At 42.9% G+C, this 16633-nt stretch overlaps 1 protein-coding gene across 1 annotated transcript; it reads left to right on the forward strand.

Annotated features, from left to right (window-relative positions):
- Nucleotides 1–7393: 7393 nt before the first annotated feature.
- On the forward strand, nt 7394–9030 carry LOC117562385. Its single transcript, XM_034240217.1, has 3 exons — nt 7394–7504; nt 7715–7873; nt 8145–9030. The coding sequence occupies exons 1-3, from the start codon at nt 7467–7469 to the stop codon at nt 8932–8934; spliced, it is 987 nt and encodes a 328-aa protein (XP_034096108.1). The 5' UTR covers nt 7394–7466; the 3' UTR covers nt 8935–9030.
- Nucleotides 9031–16633: the final 7603 nt, after the last annotated feature.

Below are 16633 nucleotides of genomic sequence, written 5' to 3' on the forward strand. Positions count from 1 at the left end.
GATTATAACGAGACAATCCTTCCTGAAAACAGCATTTATTCACATTTAAGTGTTACTACTACTGCTAGTAATGCAATACATATGATTAACAATAATAATAGAAGTAATAATGTAAATATAAATAACAATAATATGAATAATATAAATAGATATAACAACAATAATACTAGTAATAACAATAATAATTGTAATAATAATAACAAAAATACTAACATATCAAGATAATTATAATAATAATACTTTTCTTTTTGTGCCTGAAATAAAATCACATGATCAATTAATTTGTGATTCTCTGTCCCAGATCTGTTCAACTTATTCTAAAGATATCTCTTATGCCCATTATAGAATATGCCAATAACAATTGTGCTAAGAAAATAATAATAGTACAACTACTACTTCTTATACTAATTACAATAATTATAATCTTACTTCTAATAATACTACTAAGACTACTACTAATAATATCAATAATAATACAAAACGTGATTGCCTTATAAGCTCCTCAAAGACATTTCATAACAAATAAATCATGTGAGAAGTACTGGTCCTTATTTAAACTGTTCTAAATCTTATTACTTTAAAATGTACTCATCTTATTCTAAAAATATTCATATATTTACTTAAATATTTGTTGAGTTTTTTGTGCACACAGCCACATCCTTTTTTTATGTTTACAAATGCCAGTGAAGTGCACAATCAAATGTCCATTACAGACAAATGGTTTACACATATAAAGTCTCTTGAACTTAAAACGTCAAAAGGTATTTCGGTAACACTTTAGATTAAGGTGCACATATTCATCATCAACTAGTTGTTAATCAACATATTAGAGTCAAACTATAGCTTATTTATTATGAACAAGAATTCACTTTGAAATAGGGAATTCTGAGTTAGAAATACCACATTTTTTGTTATACTTGTAGTTTCATGTCTTGTTACATAAGAATAGACCATATTGGTTAAGTGTTATGAGAGAATGCCTTATTAGGCCCATATTGAGCATATTAAGACCCAAACTCAAACTACGTCCTTACTTACAATAAACAAGCACCGATTAGAGGGTTATTAAGGACAGCAACTCTTAACTAATGGCCTAGTACTTGTAGAATATGGTCATGTAGAATAAGGCCTTAATACATGTTTTATAATGACTAATAAAGAGCCAATATACTGCTAATATTCATGTTAATTAACAACGAGTTGATGGTGAATATGTGTACCTTAATATAAAGTGTTACTGATATTTCCTACTGAGTCATACATTATACATTTTTCCAATTACTAAAAAACATTTCTTAATCTGAAAAGTATTTATTTCCATAAAGCTCTAAACATATACACACACACACATACACACACACACACACACACACACACACACACACACACACTCACATACGGTACCTACCAGCAGCCGTCACATCACTGCAGTGTGTCGTGTGTTCAGGCAGTTTTTATAACATATGGATACAATTGGGATTATGTTGGGCCAAACAGTGTATGTGTGTGTGTGTGTGTGTGCGAGTGTGTGGTTGCGTGTGTGTGTGTGTGTGTGTGTGTGGCTGTGTGTGTGTGTGTGTGCGTGTGTGGTTGCGTGTGTGCGTGTGTATGTGTGTGTGGCTGTGTGTGTGTGTGTGTGGTTGCATGTGTGTGTGTGTGTGGCTGTGTGTGTGTGTGTGGCTGTGTGGCTGTGTGTGTGCGTGTGTGGTTGCGTGTGTGTGTGTGTGCGTGTGTGTGTGTGTGTGTGTGTGTGTGTGTGTGTGTGTGTGTGTGTGTGTGTGTGTGTGTGTGTGTGAATGTGTCTTTGGTACGGGGATGGAGCCAGAATTTGCTTACCACAGCTCTTTGTGCAGTTAAAAAACATATTTTTCAACATTCAAAGCTTCCTCTGAGGGTCTTTTGATGAAGCTTTGAATGACTGTTGTCATATTTAATCCCCCTTACAAAATGTTTGTTCTCTTGTGTGCGGAAACACCCTCTGCAGCAGTGATATTGTTTTTTTTTATTGTTATAAAGAGGAATGAAGAAAATACCTGGAAACAGTGACATTTATTATATTCAATTGAATGATACATTGCCAGTCCAAACCCAGATATTCACTTGTATATGAGAAATATTTGAACAAGAATTATAAATATGCAACAAAAAGAGGAGAGTACATGACAAATGACTGTGAACAAATATAAATGAATTGGAAGTAATATGGATTAGACAGAATACAGGGAAGATGTCAAAAACGTGTGATTTTACTAACAGATTCATGCTTTTAGGTCCTTTTTATGCACATTTTCAGGTTCATATTTAATGCAAATTCTGTGCAACAGCATTCCACTATAGTTCTTCAAATCTTTATTCTTCCGCACCTTTTTCTTCTTCTTATTATTATTATTTCAACAAAAAGTTTGGCTCTCAATAACTTCAGCCTACTTTCAGCTACAGAAACCATTCAAAATCAAAATATTCAGGCTTTTCAGCACATGATGGGAAACTTTAAACTTTTTCAAAATATTTTATACTTTTTGAAATATTCAGCTTTTTAAACTCTTTTTTAACATGTAACTCAATGGGAGGAACCTTCAAATCCTCTTTGACATACACCGTGCGCCGAATGCTACTCCTTCCACATACATTCAGCTAGACTTCATTCCAACTTTTAAAATGGCCACAAGACATGCAGCTATTAAACTTGTTCTTTAGATTTGTGATATATTTGACTCTTTCTGAGATATTTAACTTAGTTTGGAGCTTGGTAAAGAGGCCTTCTTCAGATTTTAACATTAGTGTGTATTGCGCAGCTCGTTAAGGCTAGAGTGCGTGATGTCACAGCCATGGCCGTATCTACCATTGAGGTCACCGAGGTCCGGACCTCGGTAATATTTTCCAAGCTGTGTATAACAAAACTTGTGAAATAATTGCACTAAACGGGGTTCTTTGTAGTACTTCCATTTACTGACATAACTACATAACTACGTAGCCTCGATCAAAGCAAACAGAAGAAGACGACATGTATCAACAAACCACCGCAGCCCGGACTTGTACCGGAGCAGCGAAGGAGTGATGAAGTATCTAGAGATCTGAGTCCAGCGGGCTACTTGTGTTTCTGCTCAACAGGACATCATATGACCAGCAGATCCTGTGTGAACGCTGTACGTTAGTCAGTGGACGTCCGACAACATGCACACTAACTGATATTGCAGCTATAGGCTATACTTTGGTTTAAATTGCGTGAATAAACTAGCTAGAGAGCTACAGTTAATTACGTTCATCCAATGTCAGAAGGATTACCTTTTAACTAACGTTGTAATGCTTTTCTTTCATTTCAATTTGAGTAAAACATTGAAGATATAACATTGTATTGTTTTCTTTTTACACTGACTCAGATATAATGAAAAGACTACGTCAGTCGAAGCTCAGCTTTGGTAAGGAAGAGACAGGAGTGGCAGAGAGAAATAGAGAGAGAGAAAGTGATGGAAGTCAGGGAGGAACTGGAGTCACACAAAATAATGTAGGCTTAATAAGCCCATCTATTTATCTATCTATGTATCTATAACAATAGTCTTCATTTACAATAGGCATAATTTTAAAACATACATATATTGCAGTTATGATGTCATAATAACATACAATTGTATAAAACACCATTTGCTTACATCTTTGTTCTCTTTTGAGAATCAAACAAAACAGATTTAAATAAAAAAAGAATGCAAACAAACAAGTTAAATGAACTAAATGGCTGAATTGCTTTTAATTCACTGGCAGGAGCGACAAGTGAGGAGGAGCAAACAGTGAACAACGAGGGAGAGATTGAACAAAGAGAAAGAGTAGAGGACAGAGAGAGTAAAGAACAGGAAGAAGACAGAGAGACTAAAGATGATGGAAGAGAGGCTGCAGGTTATGGAAAGGAGAGGGACATGGAAAATGAATGTTGACAATGAGTTGTGATCATTTTAGCCTCTTCTGCATGTCCAGATCATTAATAGTAACAATCAACTGATTCTTATGCATTACACTTTCAAAATAATTGATGCTGACATTGTCAGCCCACTGACATGGTTTGAAATCAATATATTATCCAATGTGTGACCCCCCACAGAACTGAAAAAGCACCTAACTAGATCATGAAAATCCCAAAAATCTCGGGGGGTATCCCCCGAACCCCCTTAGCATGTTTGGACCTCGGTATTTAGGAAATCCTGGATACGGCCCTGGTCACAGCTAGAGTGGAGCAGAGCTTGAAATTCGCCTTTCATTTTTTCTTCAACCTGCCATAACTCCCAAACCCTACACTCCTTGGACATAATTTTTCATGAAAAACGTTGGAAAACCTCTCCTACATTGAAACATAAAACATAATCAAGCACAATTATTAAACAAAATGCCTCTTGAGGGCATAAAGTGACAAAAACGTTCAACGTGTCTCCATTAATGCCCATTGTGAATTCAGCCTGATCTTTCCTCAGAGCATCACTAAGCCACCAGGGTGGGTGGAGGGGGTCTGGAGGACGGGCTTGGGCTGACAGCCCAGGGGCACGGCAGAGGACCAGGAAGGGGTCTCGGGCGGACGGCCCGGGAGCAAGGCAGAGGACCAGGAAGGGGTCTCGGGCGGACGGCCCGGGGGCAAGGCAGAGGACCAGGAAGGGGTCTCGGGCGGACGGCCCGGGGGTAAGGCAGAGGACCAGGAAGGGGTCTCGGGCGGACGGCCCGGGGGCAAGGCAGAGGACCAGGAAGAGGTCTCGGGCGGACGGCCCGGGGGCAAGGCAGAGTCCAAAATGGGGGTTATGGAGGGGCGAAGGCCACCGCGGGCGAACTCAGGGGGCCGAGCATGAGGGCGAGGACTGCGGCCGGAAAAGTCAGGGGGCCGAGCATGAGGGCCAGGACCGCGGCCGGAAGAGTCAGGGGGCCGGGCTCGAGGGCGAAGACCAGAGAGCTCCGGAGGCCGGGCAGGAAGGCGCTGACGGGACAGTGCCGGAGACCGGGCAGGACCCTGTGTCGGAGCTGGTGGGACAGGCCTCGGCAGGATCCCCCACGGAAGAGGACCAGGACACGGGATTTGCAGGATCCCCGGCAGGAGAGCAGTCGGCGGGGCCTCCAACGGCACAGTACATAGGATTGGCAGGACCCCCGGCAGGAGAGTAGACGGCGGGACCTCCAACGGCACAGTACATAGGATTGGCAGGACCCCCGGCAGGAGAGTAGACGGCGGGACCTCCAACGAGACAGGACAAAGGGTTGGCAGGACCCCCGGCAGGAGAGTAGTCGGCGGGCCCTCCAACGGGACAGGACAAAGGGTTGGCAGGACCCCCGGCAGGAGAGTAGTCGGCGGGGCCTCCAACGGCACAGGACATAGGATTGGCAGGACCCCCGGCAGGAGAGTAGTCGGCGGGGCCTCCAACGGCACAGGACAAAGGGTTGGCAGGACCCCCGGCAGGAGAGTAGTCGGCGGGGCCTCCAACGGCATAGGACAAAGGATTGGCAGGACCCCCGGCACGAGAGTAGACGGCGGGACCTCCAACGAGACAGGACAAAGGGTTGGCAGGATCCCCGGCAGGAGAGTAGTCGGCGGGGCCTCCAACAGCACAGGACAAAGGGTTGGCAGGACCCCCGGCAGGAGAGTAGTCGGCGGGGCCTCCAACGACACAGGACAAAGGGTTGGCAGGACCCCCGGCAGGAGAGTAGTCGGCGGGACCTCCAACGGGACAGGACAAGGAGCTGGCGTCGTCTGGGGAGCCAGCAGGAGACGAGGTGCTGGAGTCGGCCGGTACGCCGACAAGACTCGGGGAGCTGGCGTCGGCTGGGGAGCCAGCAGAAGACGAGGTGCTGGAGTCGGCCGGTACGCCGACAAGCCTCGGGGAGCTGGCGTCGGCTGAGGAGCCAGCCCTGTAGCCGAAACTGGAGTCGAGCCCATGGCTTCCGGGGACGGTACTGAAGCCGGAACCATGGCTGCTGGGGCCGGAACCATGGCTGCGGGGGTCGGAATTGAAGCCAGAATCATGGCTGTAAGGTCCGGTTCTGGAGCCGGAAACATGGCTGTAAGGTCCTGTTCTGGAGCCGGAAACATGGCTGAATGGGCCGGCTCTGGAGCCGGAATCATGGCTGTAAGGTCCGGTTCTGAAGCCGGAAACATGGCTGTAAGGTCCGGTTCTGGAGCCGGAAACATGGCTGTAAAGTCCGGAGCTGAAGCCTGGATCATTGCTGTGTGGGCCGGTACTGAAGCCGGAACCTCCAACGGCACTTCAGTAGGGACTGGAGAGGGAACTCGAGAGGGGACTCGAGAGGGAACTTGAGATGGGACTAGAGTTGGGATTTGAGAAGGGACTAGTAGGCCGCAAGGTGAACCTCGAAAAGTCCTTTAGAAAAGAAATCCCGCTCCACAGAAGTGAAACTACACAATCTTTAGTTCATAAAAAAGAACGATTCATGCTTATCCACCAAAAAAAATTTCGTCGCTAAAATTCCTGCCAATTCTTCTAGGCACGTAATTATTGGCTGAACTATTCCCTTCGAAGCGTAATAATATCTTGGTCCAAAGTCGTGCCACGGTTCATCACGTGATCGTGCTACACCAATTGGGTAGCTGCATATTGTCAACAGAAGTGAAAGATGGCGGCCACCATGGTTTCATCGAGTAGCGGAGACGAGGAAAACGCACCAGAAAGTCTCAAAAAGTCAAAATTGTCAACACACAAACATTGTTACATGCATATTACGTCTGTGAAGCACGAAAAGGTTGATTGTTTTACCAATACAAGATGGAATACGTACAGGACAAGCTTACAACGGTCGCTCGGCTTGAAGGGAGACTCTCGGAACGTGGTGGCTGAAAACCACAAGCACTGTCTTGATTTCGAGTTCGAAGATATTCCTGAGGACGCTGGCTTCCACCACACATGCTACATAAGGTTTACCGACACAAAGGCCATGACGAAGGTGGAAAGACGGCTCGCACGTGAGGGAGATCAAGACGTTAGGGAGGACCTTGAGGTCGAGCCCATCCCATCGACGTCTCGCAGCACGTACCGAAGCCAAACAGAGAAGCTACGATCAAGGTCAGGCCTGCCAATCGCAGGCTCTGGCCCCGTCCTTCCTGCCCTGTGCATTATATGCAAGATGAAGGAGAAAATGATCATCAAAGCAGGCAAGCGACAAAGGGATCAACTGTGTAAGGCTGAAACATTAAAAGCAGGTAAGCAAACCCCCTCCCCCACCCACACACCACACACACACTACACACACACCACACACACACACACACACACACATTCTCTGTGGTTGAATAACTGAAAGGTACAATTATGTGTGAGAGATACGTCAACAAACTCATTGAGTTGTCCTTTTTTTTCCGTTTAGGCAAATTGCAGAAAGCTGCTGAGAAGAAAGATGACCAAAGTGTTCTTTTACATATAAAAGACAAAGACTGTGTGGCTCTGGAGGTGCGGTACCACAAAAGCTGTTACAGTCAGTACACCATGTTTTTGCTGAGACCTGACAAACCAGAGACAGAACAGTAAGTTATTTCTCCTTGGATTGCTTTACCTATTTGCACTACCACCAGACTGAAGTCCAGGTGTGTGTCGGCGATGGCTATATATATATATATACACATACACATACTTAACATTATAAGTAAACATCCAATTTCCTTCTGTTATATGTGCACACAATCACAACACTTATTCATTTATCCATTTATTTACTTCTCATTCATGTGTTGTAGGGATGAGGCAATGTTTGATGCCAGTTACAAGCTGTTCTGTGAGAGGATCATCCGCCAGAGGCTGCTTGTCAACAATGAGGTGCTTAGAATGGGCCAGCTGAGGCAGGCCTTCATTGACATGGTGAAAGCAAACGAAGGTGTTGATGCTTCAAACTACAGGTAACTGCAATGTAATACAAGTCTTATTATTTATCATGTGCAAGGCCAGCTTTAAACAAAATGTGTATGACAGGCCTGTTTGGAGAAACCCCCATGATGTGTAGTGTGTAGTGTTGTTTGTGATGATGTGGGCCTTTATTTGGCTTCTTTGGTGTTAAATGTGCTGTATGGCAGATAGGTTCTAGTCTGTAATGTCTTGTATCACCTCCACCACTCTGCTTTTGATGGTACTCCTGTGACTCGTAATTGTCACTGTTTTGTTGTGTTACAGACAGGATCTGTTGAAGAAGAGGCTGGCTCAAGATTTCCCTCAGCTAGCGTTTCACATGCCCACCAAGCGCAACGTCTGCGAACTGGTTTTTGCTGAGACTCTGTCAAAGGATGCACTCGTGGACATGCTACCAGATCCATCCGGTACGGAAACAACACAGTCCAGTGAATTGAGCCAGACAGACAGCGACAATGAAACAGGGAGAACAAAGTGCCAAACAACACATGAGGACACAAGGACACTGTATACAGCAGCGTTGTTTTTGAAAAGACTGCTTAGTGACACTCCTGGCATGTCATGCCCATGGCCTCCCACTTCTGAAAATCTAAATGTCACTGAATCTCAAACTGTTGTCCCCATTGGACTATACAATCTGCTCAGCTGGATTATAGGTTCCACTGAGGAGCCAACACTGGATCATTATGTCAACATTGATGATGACGTACATTTGAAAGTGTTGTCTGTTTGTCAAGACATTGTGTACCTTGCTTCCAAGGGCCGCAAGCAGACACCCAAGTCCTTGGCTTTAGGTTTAACTGTTCGACATTTAACTGGATCATCACGCATTGTATCACTGCTTAACAGACTGGGACATTGTGCATCATGGGACACAGTTTTGAGTCTAGACACTAGCCTTGCCCAACTGACACTAGTAGAAGGCAGAGACAAAATACCGAAGGGATTCTCAAAGCGGACACCCACAACACTTGTGTGGGATAACATTGACTTTGTAATAAATCTCGTTTTTATGGTTCATCAGTGTTGTTTTCATTTGTGGAGGGATGAATGAGTAAATAAATGAATCAATGGACATTGGTATAAGTAAGGCAAGGCAAGTTTATTTATATAGCACTTTTCAACACAAGGCAATTCAAAGTGTTTTACAAAAAATTAAAGACATTAAGAAAATGGCATTTAAAATCAGTCATTCAAAAGAAAAGCTAATAAAAGAAACATTAAAAGAAAAAATACATGGATAAAAGTTACAGTGCAGTCTAAGATATGAATAGTTCAATTAAAAGCAGCAACAAAAAGAAAAGTCTTCAGCCTGGAAGTACTGCATTTTATTGATCTAAATTACTTAACGTAACAAGTTAACCTTCTTCTTGGACGCAGAAATCAAGTCATGTTTATTTTAAGAGTGCATTTAACGTGTACAGGGTAACAACAGACAGACAAAAAGTCCTCAGTCTAATGGAATAATCCCAATGAACCTAGCGATGTGAACATGGCAGTCCAGGAATGATAGTTTGATAAATATGAGTTTGATATACTTTATTAATCCCCGTGGGGAAATTGTTTGTAGCTGGAGTTGGCTGATAAACGCTGCTAGTCAATGTTGATTCGATGGTCAACTCTGTTCCCAGATAGTAAAACCTCTCACAAATACCGCGTATATAACGCAAATACCTCGGACTTAGTGATGTATTAAGACATATGACAAAACATGACATAAAACAAGCATACAGCACTGTTTAGAATCCATTTGGTCTGGTTTAGCGTAACCATGGCGGCCGCCATCTTTCACTTCTGTTGACAATATGCAGCTACCCAATTGGTGTAGCACGATCACGTGACGAACCGTGGCACGACTTTGGACCAAGATATTATTACGCTTCGAAGGGACTAGTTCAGCCAATAATTACGTGCCTAGAAGAATTGGCAGGAATTTTAGCGACGATATTTTTTTTGGTGGATAAGCATGACTCGTTCTTTTTTATGAACTAAAGATTGTGTAGTTTCACTTCTGTGGAGCGGGTTTGAAACGATAACAGGGTTCACCTTATGGCCTATAGGGAAGGGACTAAAGGAGGGACTGGAGATGGGACTAGAGATGGGACTAGAGGAGAGACTTGAGAAGTGACCTGAGGAAGGACTTGGGAAGGGACTAGAGAAGGGACTTGAGAAGGGACTAGAGAAGGGACTAGAGAAGGAACTTGAGATGGGACAATGGCAGCTGGGGCAAGAGCTGGGTCTGGAACCATGGCCGCTGGGGCCAGAACCATGGCCGCTGGGGCCAGAACTGGGACCGGAATCATGGCTCTTGGGGCTCGGGCTGCTAGCCTGGACTTGCGACTCCTTCTCCTAGAAGCCGCCTGAAGGCTCCGTGGACCTCCAAAAGCCAGACGAGTTCCAGAAAACGACTCCTGGACAGGAGCAGGAACTGGGGCAGAAGCACTGGTTGACTCCAGACGGAACACACAGAGATGTTTGTATTCAGCAGGCTGGAAATCACACACCCAGAGGAAGTCCAAAATCCAGCCAGGTAAGAACTTCACCAAGTCTGGTTTCTCCATAGCCAACCGGTGCGCCTCTACCAGAGCGGCCTCCCTCTGCCGAACACTGGACGCTCCCTTCCACCAATCATAGCAGCAAGCCAAATAAAAGGAAAAATGTTGTAGTTCCACCTCAAATGGATCATCTGCTGGGTCCATTTCTTGGTCGGTTCGTTCTGTCACGGTAGAGCGAAGGAAGCAGGACCCAAATGCAGATTAAACTGATATACTTTTAATAGAACTTGGACAGACAGAACACTCACCGGTGAATACAGTCACATACAAATGACGAACCGACAAAGACAGACAGAAAAACCAAAACTTAAATACACACAAGACTAATCACACAAACAAGACACAGGTGAGGAGGGAGGAGAAAACACAGAGGCACCAGGTGAACACAATCGGGTAATCAGGGAGGGAAAACAGACAGAAAGCAACAGGCAGGAAACGGGGGGTGAACAATTTACAAAATAAAACAGGAAACCCAAAAGATAGAAAAAAAGACAAGACAAAACAACAACACAGACAGATCGTGACAAAGATAATGTTTCTCTCTTGTCCCAACACGTTCTCACTCCCTGCCCGTCACTCTATTACGCACAGGGTACCCCTTGAACGGCAGTTTTTCAACGAGCAGGGCATCCCATAGACCTTCATAGACTGTTCAATGACTCTATTGTAGGGTATTTTTATTATATGTACAGCACTTTGGCTCGACCAAAAATAGTTTATAAATGTGCTATATAAATAAAACTTGATTTGATTTGATTTGATAGACCTCCCATAGCATTGATAATAGACGCCATGAGAACCCTCCCTGCTGCATCGAAATTCAACGAGCGCATTCCGTTCTCAGCTGAAGCGTATGGTGCGAGACGTCATTGCAACACATTATAGTTTATAAAAAATGACAAAATTGTAATTTTCATACAGTTACACAGTATTGTTAACATGGCCCAACCAGTGGAGAAATACCCAGAAATGCCAAGCAAATGCTCTACCGGTTGTTATTGTCAATATTAATATAATAATGATTTATTTTTTAATAGTCACACTCGATTTCGCCGATGTTCTTGTTGCCCCAGCTGGTTGACACCTCTTTGAGCAGAAACAAAGGCTACATTAATGTATTAAATCAATGTTAATCCATGTGTGTGGTTGTGGAATTAATGGATGTGACGTTGTGCGATTGCGTTGCCAGGCAACAGCTTCGGTTCATGTTAATTTACAAACTCTTCAACTACAACCCTAGTTATATTTAAAAACATTTTAGAAGGCCTCACGAAATACTTTAATGTAAATCAAAATGTAAATGTGAAGGAATATGTGTACAACAAAATACATCCGTCATAAAACAATACCGGAAACAGACGTAGGCAAGGTCCTCAGCTCGGTGATTGGATGTTTTAGCCGCAATGCACATTGGGGATATGGTGTTTATGCAACATATTCTCACTCCCAACTCGGCCTATGTTGACGTTATGTCAGGGTCCCTGTCGTCACTTTCCAACGCAAGGGGGGGGGGGCCTTTAGCACAGAGTTTCAGCTTTCAGGCAGTCCCATTGACTTGCATAGAGCTCCCTGAACGTTGGTAATAGACGAGTTGGGATCGCGGCGAAATGCTCTCCGCAAATCCATTCTCACAGCGTTTGTCAACCTTTTCTAACTCAATATCAAGCCACACTTATTGTGTTTACTTCTTTATTTTAATTGAATAATGTCTGACTTTTGTTGTCGTCAGTTAGGGGGAGAGTATGGGCTTAGAAAACTGAAATCTGTATTGTTTCATCGTTTTTTCCTTCTAATTTGTATTATTTTCTAAACCACACACTTTTATTACTCAACAATAAGACACAATTATCCTTCCGTTTATTTATTTGTTTGATTGTATAATGTCGGACTTTTGGAGTCCATCAGGACCGAGGGTCGGAGCAGCTCATAGTAGTTACTTTAGAGAGGTTGCCAGTATTAAACTGTGTACATCCCTGGAGGTTTAGGGGATAGGAAACACTCAAATGTAAAACATATAATTAATAAATGGGTGAAAATGGCTTGTGTCCATAATGGGCAGCCAGATGACAGCTAAGGTCAGAAGAGCTTTATTTAACAGCTGGTCTTATGTCTGTGACCCCTCCTGTTGTTAATTGTTAAGCCTGAAACATGCATTTGTCAAGGTTCAGAGGAACATTTTTGCAAATATGGCAGTAGCCATTGATTCATCTTAAGATAATATATACTTTATTGATCCCAAATTGGAAAAACATTTAGTTACAGCAGCATGTGTAACATTTGTAAATATGCAGTGGTGTTTACTTGTAAATCATTTAGTATAATCACACAAATTCTGTGTTTTATATTTAATAATTCTGTGTTCTTTATTTATTGAATGTTCAATACCTGACAAGGTCGGAGATTAAAAACTTGGGTCGCAGGTTCCTCAACAGTGCATTACAAGACATCTATCAATATGTGTGTATACCTCCACCATTAAACTGTCGTATTCTGCACATTCCTGATACTATCTACATACATCTTATAAGAGTATAATACATATGTATAATATCAGTTAAAATAAGTGCTTAAGCATACAGTAGTTAACATTGCAGGAAAGCAATATATTAGTACTTTGTCAGGCTTAATGTTTATCTGTAGATAAGCTTTTTTCTTATTCAAAAGAAGACCTTAACCTAAAGTATCCTTTAATGTTTAAATAAAGTCTGTCTGTGTCTTCTATTAATATCTAATAATACAAATAATACAATTCAATAACGTGCTTTAACCACTAGGTGTCCCTTTCTATCAGCTGTGCACCGTTATGGCGTAAATATAGCCTATCTACCAATTGGATCAAATATAAAAGTCAGCCGAATTAGTATTGATACTGCAAGGAGACGTATATTGTCAAGAGAAATTGAAGATGTTGTTTAATTGCTGATATATTTATGATCCACGTCACATATTCAGTTTTGGCGGCCAGTGCTTCCTGTTTGTCCAGAAGTCTTCTCATCAGGGCTCTATCAATTCAATCAATGTTTATTGATATAGCCCAATATCACAAATGTTACATTTGTCTTAGTGGACTTCACAGTTTGTACAGAATATCAGTATGACAATACCACATCCTCTGTCCTTAGAGCCTCACATCGTACAAGGAAAAACTTCCGGAGAAAACCCACAGTTTTAAAGGGGAAAAATGGGAGAAACCTCAGGGAGAGCAACAGAGGAGGGATCCCTCTCCCAGGACGGACAGACGTTGCAATAGATGCCATGTGTAAATCGAAGAGAGAATACATTTGCAACATAGGTAGTCCAAATGTTTGGAAATGCATGTGTGTATAATAGGAAGATGAATCCACGAGGATATCCATCCAGGACTCTATAAATAAATAACTACGGCAGATGTGTAATATTTAATGCAGCCGAACCGTGTATTACAATGCCGTTATGTGATGACTTCCGCTAAAGGGCCCACCCTTGCGTTGGAAAGTGACGACAGGGGACCCTGACATAACGTCAACATAGGCCGAGTTGGGAGTGAGAATGTGTTTGCATAAACACCATATCCCAACGTACATTGTGGCTAAAACATCCAATCACAGAGCTGAGGATCTTGCCTACGTCTGTTTCCGGTATTGGTTTATGACGGATGTATTTTGTTTATACACATATTCCTTCACATTTAAATTTTAATTTACATTAAAGTATTTCGTGAGGCCTTCTAAAATGTATTTACTAGGGCCGGGACTCGATTAAAAAAATTAATCTAATTAATTAGAGGCTTTGTAATTAATTAATCGCATTTTTAATCACATATAAATATTTGACCTGAGAACAGTGAGAAGCAATTTTTTTCACATGGATTTTAGTATACCATTAGGCGCATTCACACCGCAGTACTTTTCCCACAAAGGTTCATGAGAACTCTTTGAACCTGGGGGTGGATTAGGCAAATGAAGCCGCTGACGTCACTTCTTCTTCTTCTGCTTTGGGTTTACTGGCAGGCCGCCAACCACTTCACGGCGTATACTGCCGCCCAAAGTCCCCGGCCGGAAGTCCCCGGAGTTGGGGACTGGCTTCAGTAGAAGCTGCTGGGAGTCCCAGTTAATCGCAAAGAACGCTGACACCTCCTCATCTTCACCGCTCCCATGTTTTATTTTGTGTTTGCCATAAGTTAGTCTCTCTGCGTTTCTGCGCTGGGCTAATGCTAATAATGCTAATGCGAGGATAATAAAATGGCAGCTTCACAAAACTTTTTGGGGAGTTTTTACGGGGCGTGGTTTGCATTCCGCCCAGCCAATCAGTCATATAGCTCTTTTCTCACAAGAGAGCCGCACGAAAGTCCCTGCTCTCTAGCAGCTCTCTGCTCTCTAGCAGGGACTTTCGTTGCTGGTCGGTAAAAAGGTTCTCATAACTAATTTTGAGTACCGGCTCTTTTTGGTGTGAACGCGATAAAAGAGGCTAGCTTCACGCTAGCTGCTATATGTTTTGCATTGAGGTGATATTGAGGCTTGATGTGCTGCGGTGATATGCGAATTCCTTTTTGCATTAATTGCACACAACCCGTGCTCTTATCGACGCTTTCCATCCGTCCGTTTTTTTTTAAACAACATTTCCCACTGTTGTTCACTGTGGTTTGTTGTTTGTTCTGAAGTCATGAACGTTAGTTGGTTGCTCCAGTATCATCGGTAGGCCTGAAACTATCCAGTGAGAAACGCTTCCGCGGTGCAAAAATAAGTGCGATTAAAATGCGTTAATTTATTTTAACGCGTTAATTTTTGTGTAATTAATTAATCTAATTAACGCGTTAAAGTCTCGGCCCTAGTATTTACATATAACTAGTGTTGTAGTTGAAGAGTTTGTAAATCAACATAACCCAAGCTGTTGCCCTGGCAACGCATCGCACAACGTCACATCCGATTAATTCCCCACATCCACACGCACGGATTAACATCGATTTAATACATTAATGTAGCCTTTGTTTCTGCTCAAAGAGGTGTCGACCAGCTGGGGCAACAAGAAAATCGGCAAAATCAAGTATGACTATTAAAAAAATAAATTATTATTATATTAATATTGACATAACAACCGACCGTCGGGGAGCATTTGCTTGGCATTTTCCGGGTATTTCTCCACTGGGTTGGGCCATGTTAACAATACCGTGCAACTGTCACGTTTGAAGGGGACGAAAATCGTGACATCTTCACGTCTCCCAGCATGGTAAATCGTCACATGTTCACGTCTTGGCCGTGAATAGAGGTTGCAAGGTTGCCTATCACAGAGTATGAAAATTACAATTTTGTCATTTTTTATAACTATATATAAAGAGCATAATGTGTTGCAATGACTTCTCGCGCCATACGCTTCAGCTGAGAACGGAATGCGCTCGTTACATTTCGATGCAGCGGGGAGCGTTCTCATGGCATCTATTATCAACGCTATGGGAGGTCTATGAAGGTCTATTGGGACGCCCCTGCCCATTCAAAACTGACGCTCAAGGGGTGCCCTGTGCGTAATAGGGTGACGGGGAGGGGGCCCTGACCGACCGTCAACATGTGACGGTTTGGGAGTGAGAACGTGTTGCTTGTCCACTTTCATAAAGCATAAAACAACACCATAAGAGCGTGGGTGCAAAGTATCTAAATGCGTCCGCCGTTCTTATTAAACCACCCCATGTGTCCACTCACTCCGCTGTATAGAAAACTGTTTCCTCCACAGCAGACGCACATTAATGACGTCCACTGGCGCATCATAAATAAGTTGATAGTGCAGTCGGATTCTCAAAGCACCCGCAGTCTCTTCTCCTAATCCTCCTATCCCACTATCCCTTAACCCTGTGACGTTCACACAGAGGTCAAGGAATAGACGATAGGAATAGACGATAGGAATAGATGATAGGAATAGACGATAGGGGTTGATTTTTTGACTATTCGACTGCAACCATACTTCAATGAGAAAATGTAGCTAAATACTTGACCTTTAGCCTTTATTTGACTTTATATGTAGTATTCATACCAAATAAACAAAGTAAAAGTGAGACTATGGTTTTGTCTCCTGGTATAAATGTGTTTTCTAAGAGACTGCAGGCTTCATGTCCGACACGGCGTTGTTCTCCAGGTGGTTTTTCCTCATGATGACTCGACACAGCAGGTATCTCCTCATGTACTTCCTGAAGTTCTGGTCTCTCAGTCCGTACACAATGGGGCTCACAAA

Source organism: Gymnodraco acuticeps, unplaced genomic scaffold (assembly GCF_902827175.1).
Source record: "Gymnodraco acuticeps unplaced genomic scaffold, fGymAcu1.1, whole genome shotgun sequence".
In the NCBI taxonomy this organism is placed as follows: Eukaryota; Metazoa; Chordata; class Actinopteri; order Perciformes; family Bathydraconidae; genus Gymnodraco; species Gymnodraco acuticeps.

Bases quoted from the DNA above. Each gene is read 5' to 3' on its own strand.
- LOC117562385 (XM_034240217.1), top strand. From the start codon at position 7,467: ATGTTTTTGCTGAGACCTGACAAACCAGAGACAGAACA. The intron at 7,505-7,714 runs GTAAGTTATTTC...CATGTGTTGTAG, and splicing joins GACAAACCAGAGACAGAACA to GGATGAGGCAATGTTTGATG. The intron at 7,874-8,144 runs GTAACTGCAATG...GTTGTGTTACAG, and splicing joins GTTGATGCTTCAAACTACAG to ACAGGATCTGTTGAAGAAGA.